We start from the raw sequence: 18,630 nt of genomic DNA, 5'->3' as shown, positions 1-18,630 counted from the left end.
TAGCAAAATAGAGTAGCTGAAAAGAAAAATCATACAATGTTGAAAATAACAAGGCAAGGAATATGTTACAAACTAAATGATCATGCAATTTCTTTGGAGGTGATACAATGGCAAGAACACATTCACAATCAAAGTCCTATGAGTACACTTGATAGGATGACTCATTTAAATTCTTCGTATAAAAAGATCATACTATTAAACATTTCAAAAGCTTCAATGGTCTCATTTAAATTCCGAGTATAGAAAAAACATACTATTAATCATTTCAAAGCTTCAATGGACTCATTTAAATTCCGAGTATAAAAAAACCATACTATTAATCATTTCAAAGTTCTCAATTGTTTAATCTATATCATATAACTGATTAAAACGATTTAAATCCGAAAAGTAAGAAGTAAGTGATATATTTTTGTTGAATATACCTTCACAAGAATTATTATACAACCCTAACAACTACTCCATCGATCGAATATTATACAAAGAATAGAATCTTATATTCCATGAGACCAAACAAAACAACGATTCAAACAACCTAAAAAAAATGAAGTTGGTATTTAAATTTAACTACAAATAACACATTTTACATTTTAACCTAGCACAATTATAGAAATATATGGAGAAAAACATAAATTTCCTGGTCTTTTCTCTGCACCTACGCACACTAAAGTGTGCAGATCGAATTTCGCAATCCAAAAATCCATTAAGGTCCCTGACTTCCTGGGCAGGGATTATAAGTTTATACACGCTCAGAACTTTATACTAAACAATGTACTAATATAGTTTTCCTAAGCTGAAGCACAAGAAAGTTTCTACAACAGGATTTCTTTGTTGAATATCCAACTAAAAGCACAAGTTCGTCCTTGTTTTTCCCTTTGTTGAGTTCGTTCATCTAGCTTTCTGAGACGAGGTGCCAACGTGCATACATAATCCTGAGCTTGCCTTCCCTTACTGGAAAGACCACCTATTCTCTTGACATTCCATCTCTTAACCAAGAATTCCAAGATGTCAGCATAGTCTCTTACTGTGTACACACCTAATCTCTGAGCAACGGAAGAAAAGTGGTCAAACAGATTACCATCCTGCCCATCATACATCAAATGTGCAGGCATTACAACCTTTTTCCGCATCATATCTTCAAAAGCTAGCATTGTGGTGTCAGGATCAATCTCAAACAACTTTTCAACAATCTTTGTGTATGCAGTCTCATGGCGCTTCTCGTCTGCAGCAATAGTTCCACATATTTGGGCTAATTTTAAGTAACCATATCCTTTAGCAAATCTTGCAGTGTTGCCATGTGATATGAATGTTGCTCTTTCTTGGAAGGCAGTGTATATGAATCCAAGATAGGGACTATTTTCTGTACCTGGATACTGAACAGTAAAAAAAAGCTTAAGTTAGAAAATCCTCATTCAAAAACTAAATACCCTGCATGCAATATGTCACGTAAAAAGTTTCTAGCCATCTAGAGTGGAATCCCACACCTTATTGCTACCAATAGCAAACATAATAAAATACTTTGACAAAATGCTTGCAACGTTAAGACACTGTATCGTCACTTACCATTCCAAATCCAATAAGATACTGTATGGTTTTTTCAATCTGTCTCATGTCCACTCTGCCAGACAAGTAAAGATATTTATGAAGAAGATCACCATGTCTATTCTCCTCAGCTGTCCACATACGAGTCCATGTTGCCCATGAAGTGAGACTGGCACCAGTTTCATCTCTTACACCATCAAATGAGTTAATCTGAGTCTGATAAGTAGGCAATGCTTCTTCAGTAATCATGTCTCCCACTAGACAAACTAAATAGTCATCTGGCAATTCATGGGACCGCTCCCGCAATTCTATAACTTGGTCAATGAAGCCCTCAGAAGAAGAATCAGGCAAAAGGTCTTGTGGTTGCCAAGACTTGTCAACAGGTTTTAAATGGATCAATATATTTTTTTCTGCCCACTCGTCCAGTGATTTAAAGATCTCAACCTTCTCAGGTGGCATGGAATGAGCCACTTGTTCACGACCTTCAAGTGGTTGGAAATGCATTTTAATCTTTTCTTCCCTGAAAGATGAAACCGATGACATCAGAAATGCATGAGAACCAAGTGTATAATTAGGGAACTAAATGCAGGTGCTCTGCACAATAAGAAATGAACTATTAAAAGTAAACTGTGCAGCTGCTCTGCACAATAAGAAATGAACTAATAAAATGAACTATTAAGAGATGATTCAAATGACATCAAAATGAGTTGCTCTGCACAATAACGAATGAACTATTAAAAATTAAATAGGGATCAGTGAAAGACAAAATCCACTTGTGACTACATGACCAAACATGTCATTAACAGGGGATCGGCAATTTGATTCATGACCAAACATGTTGTTAACAGGGGATCTGCAATTTGATTCATGGGCAGATTCAAAGCGGTAAAAGGGATAGGGAAGATACGTATTGAGAATTTTTGAACAGCAAACTCATGAAATCTGCTCTGATTGTCTTGAAATCCCGCCAGTTTCATACATGAGCGGATGGAATGATAACACTTCAAATCAAAAGTTCTGTCGAGTGAAATTAGCCAGCAGATTACAAGAAGAATTAAAGAAAAATACAAGATGAAATTAGCCAGTACATTAATGAGATCACCTTCCTATAAGGGAATAAAAAAGCTAAATGAAATCATCCAGAAACTAATTTGGAAATGCATTATAATCAGTAGAAACGGAAATTCTCAAATTCCAGAAGCCAATTCAAAGGCAACACTGCTAAATAAAATAAAAGAAACAAATAAAAGAACCACGAAAATCAATGTTTCAAATCCCACTATGGCAGTAGGAAATGCAGAAAGCTAGAAAATTCCGAACAATGAAAATAGCCAAATTGACGGGCCGTGGAAAAATAGCGAAGGCGCAGGGAATTCCGTGCACTCTGCAATATAAACAGCAGATGCCATCTCTTCTGGCGAGGAGAAAAAACAAGTTTCAACTCGTAACTGCTGGGGAGAGACTCCACCTCCACTACCACTTGGCTACGACATGTTCTGTTACCTAGGTACCCATTAATCAATGAAATACCAGGCCAGCAAATCTCTGTGGCCCTTCCGTGGGGTCATCTTTTGCGCTGGTCACAACCACTCAGTGGCCGGGATAGTTTTCTGTCCATTCTCATGAGGTACTCAATTTTGTTCAGGGAATGTTGTTATTATGGAATGGTGTTTAATATAAAATAGGCTAGTTATGCTATTTTGAAGTTAACTGTGAATTTAGAATGAATTGAATTGAAGAATTTTAATGATGTTTAGTAGATAAAAATGGTTTAATAAAAACTCTTATGAAAAGAATTAGAAAAGTAGTGGAAGAGTTCTCTTCAATAGCATATTTCCATCTACTTTGTGATCTCAATAAAGATGTTGACTTATGTGCTAATGAAAGGGTGTAAATTAAGATTAGAGATTTAAAAATCAATGGCTAAATCATGCCTTCTCCTACTCTTTAGAGCTAAATAGATTGACCTTGCACAATTATGAAGGATTATAGTATAAGATGTATATTTTATTTTTTGGTGGGTTAGTTTTGTAAGGTATATATATCTACAAAACCCCATTTTTTGTTGTCCAATTTGGAGTCCCTTTGGGAAAAAAATGTAGTTTTTCTGGTTAAGAAGACTTAGAAGAAATTTTGAAGATATAGCTATGTACTACTTGATGTATTTGCTATGATATGAGTACAAAATTCTCATTTTGGTTTAAAAAAATTAAAAATACAAATTATTTTAAAGTAATTTTAAATTTATGTTTTTGAATTAAAATAATAAATAAAAAATATGTTATTTTTTATCATATATCACTAATAATAATAACAAAAATTTATAATTTAAAAAATGCAAATTTTCTCTAAGATTATATATATATATATATGAATTTGAATTTATGTAGTTAAAATTAAAATTAAAATAAAAAAGATTGTTAATTTTACCATAATAATAAGATGACGGAGTTGTTATAGTGTAACATTACATTACCCAAATGCAAACCTACTCATATACCTATCTCCATGACAAAAAAATAATTAAATAAAAAATAATTGTTATTTATATAAATGTACATGACAACATCTATAAAATAAATCGGCATAAATCCGATGTATCAATCACCAAGTGATATCAAATTTCTTAAGGTGTAACTTTTTTATTATTTAATATTAAGGAATTAATACATGGCATAGAAAAATGAAATACACTTGTAAGAAATTTGATTCTCTATGTGCTTGATAGATCTAAAATAACCAAATCCTAGAAAGACTTGTTCTTTGAGCTATAGGTTGTTTGGAAGATATGGCATTCATGTAATTATATCCTAAAATCTCCACGTTATCTCTAATTACTACCCAAAAAAAAAAAAAAAAAAAAAAAAAAAAAAAAAAAAAAAAAAAAAAAAAAATCAATCTAAATTAATTGACAAAGACATGGAACACATGCTTGAAAGCAACCATTCTTTCTAAGCTTATAATTATAGCATAATTGTTTTATTTTTCTTTCATATTCATAAACTTAATAATTAAAATACATATTAATAAGAGTAAGCTAATTTTATATATTAAAATTTCCGATCATAAATTTGATGATCATTTAAAATAAATTATTCAATCAATATAACATCTTGTTATATCACCAAATTCTAACCCAAGGAAAAAAATTAATATAAAATTAAATAAATAACTTCATTAATAATTATATACATATTTTCTAAAACAATAAACATATTAACATTTTACTAAATAAAAAGTGATTATATTTTATGTAAGACATAATTGACCCTCCACCCAGTGAGACACTATCTTCCTGGGACCGCTTATGCAATTCCGTCACTTGGTCACCGAAGCCTTGGTCTCATGGGTGGAAATGGATTTTAATGTTTTCCACTTTCAGAAAGTGAAGGTGAAACAAATGGCAAAGAATCACAAGCAATCACTTAAGTGCAATATTAAATGACCTCCAAAAATATTAAAGAAATTAGTATGTACTTACCTGCCCCTGGCAGGCAGCACTGTGGTGAGGGAAACCTTGTGCGATCTGGCCATAGAAATCTTGTGGAGTCTGCCATGGAAAACTCCAGCAGCAGCAGTGCAGGGTGCTCCCATCCAACCTGCAACATAAATAGCAGATGCCATCTTTTTTGTTGAAGGAAAGGAAAATGAATTTCTACTTCCAACTTTCTTGGAAGGGGTGTGTTACTTATATACACCTGGAATGGCTATCACCTTTTCTTTCTGGTCCTCATTACCAAACAGCAACATCTATAGACTTTTCTATATTAATATGAATTTCTAAAGTCCGTGGGGCGACTAAATTGGTGATTACTAAGTTTTAATATTCAAATCCATACAAAAAGTAAAATAAAAAATAAAATAATATCATCTATCATCTAATTGTAAAAAATAAAATAATATCATCTATCATCTAATTGTGTGGTGAAAGAAAATTGTTAAAAGTAAAGAAAGTATAATAGTTATTGGAAATAAGAAATCAGCGAAACAATCTAATTGTAAATTTAAGTCATCCTATCAGATGCAACTGAACTATCAGATGCAACTGAACCTTCCATAATTATTTTGATGTTTTCCTTATATTATTTTTATTTTATTTTTCAATATTAATAAATTATTAATTTTATTTTTTTCAATTTTCAAAGTCAACTTTGAATACATTAAAATTTAATTAGTCAATCACTATTATAATCAATCACTATTATTTTGACTAGATTTCATTTGGTCATCACTACTGTAATCAATTACTACTATCGTGAATAGACTTCATTTGGTCATCGTCAACCCACATGTAAATTTGGTCATTTGTACATGTGGTCATCTAGGTACCAGATGTAGTTAAGCTTTTCATGATAAGATGTTAATTTTTGCATTTCCTAATATTTTTTTAAGTTCAAAATATTAAAAATCAAGATTTTTTTTTCCATTTTTTCCATTTCCAATGACATTTTCCTTCAACTAACCAATCACTATCTTGATCAACCTCATTCCCAAATTCATATGTTTGAGAAGAAAATTAACTTTGCAGCTGAGACCCTTCAATTTTCAATAAAAACTTTGAAAATATTAAAATTTAACTAATCAATCACTACTATCTTCAATTTTCAATAAAAACTTTGAAAAAATTAAAATTTAACTAATCAATCACTACTATCTTGAATGGACTTCATTTGGTCATCCTCAACCCACATGTAAATTTGGAATTTGGTCATCGGGTACTAGAAGCTGTCATGATAGAAGTTAATTTTTTGTATTTCTTATGTTTGTTTGACTTTTTTTAAGTTGGAAATATTAAAAGCCAAGATTTTTCCCATTTTAAATGTCATTTTCCTTCAACTAACCAATCAAGATCTTGAATCAACCTCATTCCCAAATCCATATGCTAGTGACTAAAATTAACTTTGAAACTAAGAGCCTCCCCTAAAGAAATCTTTTAAGTGAAAACATTAATATCCAACCAACCACTACCTCCAACTAAACTTAATGATAAGTCAATGTAGAGAGGGAAAAGGGACAAAGAGAATTTATGGTAGGTGATGGTATTGTTGAATTAATAAAACCGATTTAACATAATTATAGAAATGGTCACATAGTGGGTAAGTCAATGTAGAGAGGGAAAAGGGACAAAGATAACTTATGGTAGGTAATGGTAATGTTGAATTAATAATACTGATTTATCATAATTATAGAAATGGTTACTTAGGGGGTTAATGATTCTCGAAGAATAAAATTTTAGTTCTTTTTAGAAGAGTAAATTAAAAGAAAATAAGTTATTAAACGAATTATATAAATTATTTTTAATAAAGTAGATAATTTTTTCATATACATTTATAAATACAAATTAAATATTTTTTTTTATAAATTTATAATAATTACTATATTTATTTAATATAGTGTATTAACACTGGTTAAGGATGGAGTCGAAGGAGATAGAACGGAGACCAGCCAAGGGTTAGGGTTACGCCTGGTCACTGAAGCCTTCAGCTTCACCAAACACTTGCAACTACACCTCCCTTTTCACCTGTACACTAGACCCGTTATCGCTTTTCAATGCCGTAGCACTGTTATGATTAACCTACTCACTTTTACTGCTTAGGTTTTTACCCTCTTCCTCCTCGACACTTCCCCGCCTGCTCTTGGTCACAACAGCGACATGCATCTCTAGGTTCTAGAGGCAACTGGCATGGGAAACCCGCGACGGTTATGGATGAGCTAGTCGACTACTCGGAGGACCCATTAGAGGGTACCTCCATATGGACTATTCCCCAGGTAAATTTGGCAAGCGTCTGTTAAATCTGGCTGCGATTTTTCTGACACCGTAGCTTTGCTGCCCTCGATCTTGGGACCTTCATGTTCGGTGGTTAACCTCCTGAAGGTCTCCCCTTTATCGAACCTCACAGCTCAGCCACTATTGCCTTCTACCCTCAATTTTGTGGATCAAACCCTAGATCCTAGATTTGGAACCTCCTTGGCGAGTCTCACTTCTTTTCCACCTTCCGCTGGCTCTCGTGTCCCCTCAATTTCTCAATCCAACGAGCCTGTAGCCAATGCACCTCGGCATCATACAACGATGCCTTTTACATCCCCTCCATCAGGAAATTTTACCGAGATCCCCCCCACTCCCGGCATTTTCTCATCTGAGCCTCAATTGGACTCTCCAAATCCTGTGACAAATCCTTCATTGAGTGACTCTCAGCCTTCCTTACCTGATGAAAGGACCCGGAAAGGAAAAAAATAGAGGTGTTTGAAATCAAAGGCTATTGAGGTCTTTCTTCGTTTAGGCAAGGACTTTCGGTGGAGCGACGCCATGGACACTACTGACCAGGTATTGGTCAAAAGAGTCAGCAGTTGATTCTATAGTGCTACAAGGCTCAAGCAGTGGGCGTCGGAGGCCTAGGGACATCATCTGGCCCAACCAATGTTTGTCCAAACTTTTTTCACGGGGTAGTTTGCGCTTCACTTCGCTAGGGCTGAACATACGAGTTGGGTGCTCTCAGTGGTTTGTTATCTAGAACATGCACCAGTGCTCCTTCGTAGGTGGACTCTACTCTTCGATCTAGAATGGAAACAGCTTGGAGCAAGCCCCCTTTGGGTCCATCTACCTGGCCTACCATTATAGTTTTCGTATGAAGACATCTTGAGACGCATAGGGAACGCCCTTGGTACTTACCTGGAGCACGATAAATCCTATCTCGTGACAGGTAGGATGGCATATGAAAGAGTACTGGTACACTTAGATACCAACGACGAATTATAGGAGTACATCACAATTCAATGGCAGAATTTCTCTCGGAGGCAGAACTTGGACTATGAAGGGGTTCCCTTCAGATGCAGAAGATGCCACAAGGTTGGGCATCTCTATAGGGATTGCCCTCTCAATAGTAAGAAAAGGATAGGGGATATAGGAAGGGAAATTCCACCAAAGACTACACAAGAGCAGGGGGAGTAGCCCCCCAGCGGAGACGATGGGATGCAAGTGGAACCTGCTACTACCGATAAGGCCCCCACTCAGGAGGCCCCGAAGAAGCGCGACAAACCTCCTCTTCGACCTCCCTCTCCTCCTATCACGAGGGCAAGGGCGACTGTCGGGGTTGTGTTATCTTCATATATGATTTCTTCCTCCTCTAGCCCTCCTCATTTATTTTCTTGTGATTAGTTTAATGCACTATCTTCATCTGGTAAAGGTAACGGATCTGTTGATAATTCACTACCCCCCATCTCTTTGGCCTGTTCCCTTCACTCCCTCTCTTTCACTTTCTCTATCAGCCCCCCATCGCTACTAGATCTCCCCCCCTTAATACCCTGGTACCTGAGGTAGGGCCTTCATCTCCGAGATATCAGAATTGATATAAGGAAAAGCATAAAATAAAGGTCTCTGATCATATTGGTTTAGACCTAATTCTGACCCCCATCCCTCCTAAGCTTCCTTGGGGCCGACCCACCTCCCTCTCAAAAGCACAAATCTAGGTCGGAGACGAGATCGCTTTTAGCAAGAAAACAACCATCCATAGGGCACATAGAGCATTGAACCCCCTATCCGATCCCCCCTCATGAAGATTATCGCTTTCAACTGTAGAGGGCTAGATAGGCCTGATAAAAAATTAGCCCTTCGAAGACTAATATCTGCTACACTAGTCGATGTTATCTTTCTACAGGAAACCTTAGGATCAGTTGAAGCCATCTCTCATCTCCTTGAATCTATGTTCCCTGGTTGGACCTTTCTTGGTCTTGATGCAAACAGATGATCAGGTGGTATTGCACTGGGTTACAACAAGCGTTCCATCAATCTCCGTAACTGTTGGGGAGGATCAGGGTATATTGGGGTGGACTTGTTTTTAGCTAATTTGGGTATGGAGGTTCAGACTATCAAAGTATATGGGTCGTGCCAACACATGCCTTCATTTTGGGATCATTTCCTAAGTACTGAATTCTTGAAAAAGGATTTCCTAATCATGGGAGGGGATCTAAATTTCTCCATAGGTCACTCTGAATCCTAGGGACACCGAGCTCAAATGGACCCCCTATCTTCCTATTTTGAGAATATATTGGAATCCCACAATCTGATGGATATACCCTTAGCTAAATTGCAGCCCGCCTGGAGGAACAACAGAGCTGGGGAGGACAGTCTAGCACAAAGACTTGACCGTTTCCTAATCAAGGAAGACTTTCTTAATCATGGACTAAATCATATACAATGGGTGGGATTGAGAGGCATCTCTGATCACCTGCCAATATACCTGGAAATCTGTGGGGGGCCTATGAAACCCAAGGGTCAATTTAAGTTCAACTCTTCATGGTTAAAGGACCCTAGCTATGTTCGTATGGTCATAGACTTTTGGACGGCGCATCCCCCAACTGTTGGAGGAAACATAGCTGAGGGTTTTTCTCACAATCTTATAGAGATGAAGAGACTCTCTAAATTATGGGCACATAACAAGAGAATTTAGGATGATCAAACCCTAAGGAATGTGGAAATAGAAATTGCAGATTTTGAAAATAACTTGGGAGGGGTTTATAGATCAAATGAACACAAGGACAAACTCACTTCCTTATATGCCACTAGAGGAAAAATTCTAAAGGACCGTGAAGAAGCGTGGAGGCTGAGAAGTAGGGTGATCTAGCTGCTTGAGGGAGATGATAATACAAAATTCTATCATAATTATGCAAATGGTCAGAAAGCTATTAATACCATTTGGAAGCTCTCAAATGAGCAAGGTCTCACTGTAAACACTTTCCCTCATCTGGCTCAACTTTTCCCATGATTTGTGGAATGGAAGGATGGCAGGGAACTGACTAAGGAAGTCACCCTAGGATAATTAGAAGTCACTCTCAAATGGTTTAAGAAGGACAAGAGCCCAGGGCCAAATGGATGGTCGATTGAGTTCTATCTAGCTTTTTTTGAGACTATAGGTGCAGACCTACTCAAGGTAATTGAAGAAACCAGAATAAATGGCAAGATGTATGAACCTTTTAACTCTACATTCATCGCCCTTATTCCAAAGTACAATAATTCGTCACCTTTGATGACTATAGACCTATCTCATTATGCGACTACATCTATAAGATCATGGCTGAAATCATAACCAATTGAATGAGGCCCATTCTATCCACCCATATATCTGAGGAGCAATTCGCCTTTCTACAAGATCGACAAATCCATGAGGCAGTGGGAATAGCACAGGAGGTCTTGCACTCATTGCATTCCAAGAAAATGAAAGGTATGATTCTAAAGGTCGATCTCTCTAAGGCTTTTGATAGACTTAATTGGTTGTATATAAGAATGATTCTAACCCACCTTGGGTTTCCATATGATTTCATTAAATGGATTATGAGCTACATCACTAACATATCATTTAGTGTTCTGATTAATGGGGTGGCTTCACCCTTTTTTCATTCTGAAAGAGGCCTCCGTTAGGGCTACCCCCTATCTCCACTACTTTTTCTCCTAATCTTGGAAGGGCTCAGTACGCTTGTTAAAGAAGAGTTCAGAAGGGGCAGGGTATAAAAATCACAGAAGGATGCATATTGACACATTTGTTATTTGTGGATGACGTTTTGATATTTCTGAATGGAAGTATTGGGGATTTGACCAATATGAAGAATAATTTCTCTTTGTTCCAATCAGCCATTGGCATGACTGTAAACTGTAACAAGTCCACCTTATCAGCGGCTGGATGTTCCCAACATGAAATATATTTTGCACTACAAAGATTCCAGTTCACCCTACTGAGATTGGAGGATGGCCTTCGATACTTGGGCTACAAGTTGAAGCCTCTCGGGTATAAAATTGCAGATTGGACATGGTTTATTTCCAAGATGGAGAAAAGACTCAACATTTGGTATTACAAATACTTATCCAGGGCAAGCAAACTCATCCTCATTAAAGCTATGTTGGAGGCTACTTCGGTCTATTGGATGTCATTGGCATGGATTCCTAGGGGAATACTCTCCAGGATACAGGCCTTATGCTATAGATTCCTTTGGAAGGGAAAACAAACAGGCATAGTATTTTCATGGGTCAAGTGGGAGGCACTCAATCTACCAAAGAAATGCGATGGCTGAGGCATAAAGAATTTAGAGGATTTCTCCTTAGCTCTAGCAGCCAAACTTGGATGGCGGCTCATTAAATCAAACAACTTATGGACAAGGGTGGTTGTCTCAAAATACATCACCCCTCTTAATTTGATGGACTGGCTAAGACAACCACAAAGATACCCCACAAGGATATCAATCATATTGAAGGCCGTAATTAAATCTTTGGACATCATTAGGGCTAGTATTACTTGGAAAATTCAATCTGGAATGGCTATGAGGATTGGACAGGACCCATGGATTGGCTATGGGAATGCCCACAGGCTACTAGATGAGCTCAGAAGCTTTCTCATGGAAGCCAACATTACCCATATCAGCCACACAGTGGGCCCCGAGCACACCACATTATTTCAGCAAGCATGGAAATCGGCCCGGAGATTGAACATTCCACAACAATGGACACAACAATGGAATGCCTATATTGGGGCTCTTACTAAAGTTCACATCCAGATAGGTGAAGGTGAAGATGAGGTAATATGGGTGCTCTCAAAAGCTGGTAAATATACTCCTAAGGAAGGCTACCCTGTGCTAGTCGAAGCTTGTCGACCATAAGCCATTGAGCCCTGGTGGACCATACTTTAAAGAAAAATTCCCATAGGAGATAACCTTCTCAAACGAGCACAACATGGTCCATTTTGGTGCTATATTTTCAAAAGCAACAACGAAACTATTACACACATATTTATCGAGTGCTAGGCCATACAAGAACTTGGCAATCGATCTTAACAGTGTTTCCATCTCTGATTAGGTGGCAAGGTATTACTGTCAAGGAGGCCTAGTCAACATGGTGGTCAAGCTCTGTTCCAACAAAGCTTCGGAACTTCCTGCTCCTCATCAGCTGGGACCTTTGGATTTCTCACAACAAGCTCATTTTCTAGAACGCCACTCTGCATTGGCTTTCCATTTCTACCCATATTCTGTCTGATTACTCTATCATCCTTGATGATGATGAGACTGCTTGACCACGATCCATCATCCTTGAAACCATTAATCATTCGAGGCCTTGGGCTTTCTTTGATGGTTCTGCACAAGAGGGAGGATGTGGTGGAGGGACCATTTTGTATCTCATTGACTCCCATTATTACTATATTCAAATGGGATTAGGATGGGGCACCAATAAATTTTCCGAACTATCCACTGCAAAATTCCTCATTCAATTTGCATTGGAAAATCAATGTAGAGATCTACAACTCTTTGGGGACTCAAAAAAAATTTGTGACTGGTTAAACAAAACAACTAGATGTTCTACATATACTTTGAGACATATTTTGGATGAGACTCTCTGACTTATTACATATTTTGACTCATTTTCATGCCATCACATTTTCAGGGAATGGAATGCAGCTACCGAAAAATTATCCAAAGAAGTTGCAGACAGGCCTCTCGGCACTTGGATGATTCAGGAACACAGGGAAGGAGCCCATTATCAGTACTACTATTGGCCATTTATGGACATAGCTGTGTAGTAGGTTCACAGGGAGCCTGGCTACATTTTTTATTTTTCTTATTATCTTTCATCTGTAAATATTCATGTGTTTTTTCCAATCAAGAATAGTGCAGACACTCTACATGACTAGAGTTTTTTTGATAAAATTTTATGCTGAATACAACTGAGAATGGTGCCTCCCTGTGTGGACATAAGGCATCAATTTTAGATCTGTATTAGAGAACTTATTTTATTTGACATGAAATGCCCCTCTTACAGCATATGCATCATGAATATACAACATGTAATTTTCTCACTTGATGGAAATTACATTTTTTTCCAAGGGAACAAAATATAGTGTATTAATCAAAATTAAATCAAGGAAAATATTATATTTATTTAATATATTGTATCTTTAAAGAAGATTGGAGGAAGCTATCAACTCCCATCTTAATCTTTTACCATGGACCATCAACCATATGTCCATATCATCTTTAGAAAAAATATATCTTCATCATCAATCAAGTACAACCAAGAATGTATATGATCATTAAATCTGCACCATACCCTTCTCCTAGGGTTTCCCTCAATCTATCATGGGCTTCTCACTAATCATATCATGACCATATCCAAGGCCACTTTGAGGCTTTCTCACAGACACTAACTTCTATTGTAAAAACAAGGGTTTCCTAAGGTTTCCTTCAAACCCTAGCATTCTTCATCCCTTTCACTCTACTTTGATCAGGAACTTCATCATAGGTGAATTCATAGGGGTGATCTCAATGAATTTTCTTCCACCCATATTTGATACCATGTTAATTTTTAGGGCTAGATTCTTCTCTACTAAAGATAATTTCATTTTCAAAATTTTTCATCATTTACATGTAACATTCACCCCATAACATCATATCATCTTTATAAATTATGTAAAGAGAACAATAACATCAACAATACAACAAAACAATAAATAACAACACAAGAAAAGCATACACAATAGAGACACCAATATTTAGGTCAGAGACCAAGGCAAAACCCCACAACGGGGAAAGCCCAACCATATTCTTCTTCTATTAGATATTAATGATTTTTTCAGCTGAGATACATAGTATAATGAGAATGGGATACAACAATCACATCAAGCCTTCTAGCACCAACCCAAGTTAGTTCACAACTTCGTTTTTGAACTTAGAGAAACAAGTCCAAGAGAATTTTTTTATCATATCAATATCATATATAATATCACATCAACTATAGTGACAATGACACATCCATCATCCATCGTGTTATATTTGTCATCAAGATCACTGCCACAACCATACTGTCATGTCATGGACTTTGTCATATCAAGATTATTGTTATGCATCATTCATGATCATGGAGATAAGTCATAGAGTGTCACTACCCTATACTAGAGGTCACTTTCTGTACACATATAGATCTCTAAAGAACACATATCAAAGGCATAATCATATGAATCATTGACTTATGTGAATATCATTGTTATATCATTATTTTCAAATCGTTATGACAATCATGCCATATCAAATGTCAATTGCATATAGGTCCATTGCAATACCAAGTGTTACTACTTTACTATCAACAAGGTCATTGATTCACTATAAATAGGGTTATTGCATCACTCTCAATAGGGTTATTGTCTCATGGTCTTAGTGTCATATAGGCAGTTGTCTTTACCAAAGCATTAAATCCTTACAAGATCATCAAGAGATGTGAGACATGGTAGTCCACAAAGAGACTAATGTGAATCACAACGAGCCACAGTAAGTGTGATCCATATTGTGCTCAAAGAAACATTGACAACATTATCTCTTAGAGGAAACGCGGCAGCAGGAAAACCTCTAAGGTAACCTCTAACCTATTTGAGGTTGAAAGCTAGCCCCTCAACCTAGAGAGGAATCTCTCCCTAAAGCATAAATAATCTAGGCCACTCTAGTAGTAGGTTTTACTTTAAGTTCTATGGCCAGATTTTTTTATGGAATGATGAAATTTGGTTGGGCTGTATAGAAAATAAACGATTGGGCATGGATTCTAGGATTATCATATTAGCAAACTTAAAAACAAGTACTAATTCCTGAGAAATAATGAAACTAGAGCATAAAGAATCCCAATTTCAGATACTAAGTTTTTCAGACATGAAAATGGTTTTTAAAGCAGAGAAAAGATGGACAGGGAACTACAACAGAAGATTTTTCTACAAATTCTCATCAAACATTGTATATATTTAAGATTTACTTAAAAAATACACCATAATGCTATCTTTTCAACTGAAATCCCACCCTGTTTCATTATTTAGAAATTGTCTTTATAGACTTTACAATGACTATTCACAAGATTATAGATTTAGTCTTAATTACAATAATAATAAAAATAGTAAATTCTTCTGAGGTCACGCATGTGAAATATATATTTAAATACATAATTTTTTTCTAAAATAAAACTATTTTCTGGAAAACATGTTAATATCTAGGGTGAGAAAAAGTATCTTCATAATGTCTCCCTTGATGATATAAACGAGTCCCTTACTTACAAAACAAATCTTTCGCTTGCAAACATGTCCCTTGCTACAAAATAGCTCCAGCCACTCTTGAAAAAGTGCTCTTATGTTAGAGCTCCTTCTCCTTGGGTTTCCTGGTATAATCGTTGATACTACCGCTGCCAATTTTTTTAGTTTCCTAAGTTAAGAATTTCATTAACGGACTGACTATCAATGTTTCCTTCTTTGTCTATTTTCCGAATGCGCTGATAATAATAACGTTAGTGCTCCTTTCTGCAAAATTTTACTTACAACAGAGATGTTAGCACAACCCTTCAAAATTCGATGACAACAAAGATGTTAGCTCCTCCCTGCATTTCTCGTTGTATAACACTGTGAAGTACATGATCAAGAATAATCCTAAATTTTATGTTTCTCAATGTATAATCAAAATTTCAAAAATGACCCCTAGCCTCTTTGTTGAGGGGGTTGGATTCCTTCAGAAGCATATCTACTTTCTCCATTCTCTGTATTTTTCTTTTCCTAGTTTCCATAGTGTTGGGTGCTAAAAGGTGTCTTTTAGAACTCCTAATTGCCTCACATTAATTATCAACCTGGGTAAGTCTTTTTGTTTCAAGAGTGTACACAATATGTGCAAGCTACAAATCCAGGGAGCAATGCTTTTTAAGTTGAACTATAAAACTTGATACAAGAGTAACTGGATGCAATCATAAATCTCAAACTGTAACTTTTAAAGGAAATAATACATCCAAGCATCAAGATTTAATCTTCAGCTGAAATCATAATCAAATCTGAAGCAAACAATTCAATTGAAAATAGCATCAACTGAGAGCATAGTAGCATTATCCAATCTCTTCTAGCTAATTCTACCTAAATTACACTCAATCTGAATTAGGAAATTCAAATGGAAATGATGTCAATCGAGAGTTAGGTTGCATTAACCAATCTCTTTCAGTTGATTCTATAATAACCACTCTCACGTATGCCCTATTCTGCAATACTATAAATGAAAGAAAATGAAATCAATCCTTTAGTCCATACATGCCTGCCTGTGTAAAAATAACTCACGCTTATGCTAGAAATTAAACACTCTATAATGAAATTAACACACACTCTGCAATGAAATTAACACTCACAGCCTACAGAATTGACAGAATTGAAATGCAACCGCTAATGGAAATCTACAGCGTTGGTGCTAATCTTGCTAGATCTCCCAGTTGTGGTGGGACCTTGCCACTTCTGGGAGGAAAGAACTTACAGTAACCAGAGAATTAAAAACCACTCAGGCTTAATCAACACGTCTCATTCGATTTGATCTGCACATGTCAAGGGAAATCAACAGACTCTTTCATTGAATGAAAATAATATAACATAGTCTGCTTGTAATTCAACATTGATTACATGTATATATCAAAATCTCACCATTATCCCCTCTCCTCTTATCCTATCCTATCCTATCTCTAATGATCCATCAGGAATCCCCTTCTTTGATCTTTGTTTTCATTTAAATACACAGAGGGTAGGGAGAAGTTACAACATATATGATTACAAAATGATTCCCATAACAAAATTGGGTTGTTCACAACAAATTGATCAGCAATATCATATCTGAAATATCTTTCCATCAGCATTCAATAGGAATAGGTCGAATTTAGTATTGCAACTGAGATAATTTGGAAACCAGCCACAACAGCGAATCTAAGAAAAATGTCTTCAGAGAACCTTCTGTTTCTCTTAATATAGATCGAATTTGGGAAAATTGCTTAAACAAAAACTAATTTGGTCCGTTCTAAACAAACCCATCTTTCAGATTTTACAGATTCTTCTCCATTTTCCCGAAACGTCCAATGCAATAATATCACTTCTTATTCCAGTGAATTTCTAAGTTGGAATATTTAATGATGAGCTGGAGATCAAATTTGCAATCTGGAAAATATCTTGGAGGCTAAAATCATGAGTGATGTTACAACAAATTTATGAATAAACCATCACTCGTAAAATCATGCATAATAATCATCAATTTATTAAAAATAAAGGAGAAGAAATAATATTTATCCGTAAGAGTAGAAATAACTATAAAATGGAATTATATGATAAACCATGATAAATGACGTCATAAAGAATGGTAGAAATGGATGAAATAGGCATTAAAGAGTGATAATAATAATGAGAAACTAGCGGCCCAACATACCCCCAAACTGAATATATTGCATGTCCTCATGCAACCCAAAGAATCTATATTAACCAAGCAATAATACAAAAATTGTTCATCCCAACTCATGAAATGGATGGAACAAATGAATTCTTCCTCCAATAATAAATATTCAATTTTAGCAATGTTAATGAAGACGTAAAAAAATTTACATTGATGTTCAACTATATGTATATGAAGTTGCAACAAAATATGATATAAATAACAACAAACTTCATTAACCATTTCCTCAAAAACTACAAACCAGATTTTGATGAAATTTTGCAAGCAGATTTCTACTATACTAATCCTTCTATGATCCAAAAATCATATCATTTTAATGCACAGATCATGAGATATAAACAAAATGGCTATAGGTGATAGTGCAATATTTCCAAAATTTTATGAACTAATTGAACTTGAAATTATCTGGGTTTGTGTATTTTAATGATACCTCTTTGTTTTCCAGAAATCACAAGAATTTAGTTCATAGTTTTAAAGATATACGCAAATCAATGTCGGCACTGTATAAAAATGAAATTGTATGCCTTAAATGAGAAAGAAAGTAGAAAATATCCATCATGTGTAGCAATTCCTTCCCCAAACTGGAGAATTAGCATGCCCTCATGCAATGCTAGGAAAAAAATTGAGGTGGTTGCTACCATCAATGGAAATCTATGCTTGGTGTAAAACAACATGGAATAAGGGAGGTGTTGAGAATGAATAAGAAGATCAATGGATGATAAAGAATGTTAATGGCATGGTCATAATAAATAAATAAATTAAAGGAACACTCCCCCAAACTGAAAGAATATGTGTCTTTGAAAAATGGGAAGTGGTAAAGATGTGGAATGAATGATGATAAAT

The 18,630-nt window shown here is 35.8% G+C and overlaps 2 protein-coding genes across 2 annotated transcripts in view; one reads left to right on the top strand and one right to left on the bottom strand.

Annotated features, from left to right (window-relative positions):
- Positions 1–541: 541 nt before the first annotated feature.
- Positions 542–5,218, bottom strand: LOC149203256 (stearoyl-[acyl-carrier-protein] 9-desaturase, chloroplastic-like). The gene is made up of 3 exons (XM_089400163.1): positions 5,021–5,218; positions 1,561–2,059; positions 542–1,370 (listed from the first exon to the last, which is right to left on the bottom strand). Exons 1-3 carry the CDS (start codon positions 5,161–5,163, stop codon positions 810–812), a joined length of 1,203 nt encoding a protein of 400 aa, XP_089256289.1. The 5' UTR covers positions 5,164–5,218; the 3' UTR covers positions 542–809.
- Positions 5,219–11,841: 6,623 nt separating this feature from the next.
- LOC149203255 (uncharacterized) overlaps positions 11,842–18,630 on the top strand; it is a 123,034-nt gene continuing 116,245 nt past the window's right edge. The window contains exons 1-3 of the mRNA XM_089401809.1: positions 11,842–12,102; positions 12,380–12,387; positions 12,962–13,096. Coding sequence (XP_089257935.1) covers positions 11,842–12,102; positions 12,380–12,387; positions 12,962–13,096 — 404 coding nt within the window. The remainder of the gene's footprint in view (positions 12,103–12,379; positions 12,388–12,961; positions 13,097–18,630) is intronic.

This window comes from Pinus tabuliformis, chromosome 2_1 (genome assembly GCF_031772625.1).
Source record: "Pinus tabuliformis cultivar Carrire ecotype Pingquan chromosome 2_1, CPIR1, whole genome shotgun sequence".
In the NCBI taxonomy this organism is placed as follows: domain Eukaryota; kingdom Viridiplantae; phylum Streptophyta; class Pinopsida; order Pinales; family Pinaceae; genus Pinus; species Pinus tabuliformis.
The sequence above is the reverse complement of the archived record's forward strand: the minus strand, read 5'-3'. Positions and strand labels throughout refer to the sequence as shown.

Coding starts and splice junctions, on each gene's coding strand:
- LOC149203256 (XM_089400163.1), bottom strand. CDS start 5,163: ATGGCATCTGCTATTTATGTTGCAGGTTGGATGGGAGCACCCTGCACT. Junction 2,060..5,020: donor GTGCTGCCTGCCAGGGGCAG/GTAAGTACATAC, acceptor TTCATCTTTCAG/GGAAGAAAAGATTAAAATGC. Junction 1,371..1,560: donor ATCTTATTGGATTTGGAATG/GTAAGTGACGAT, acceptor TTTACTGTTCAG/TATCCAGGTACAGAAAATAG.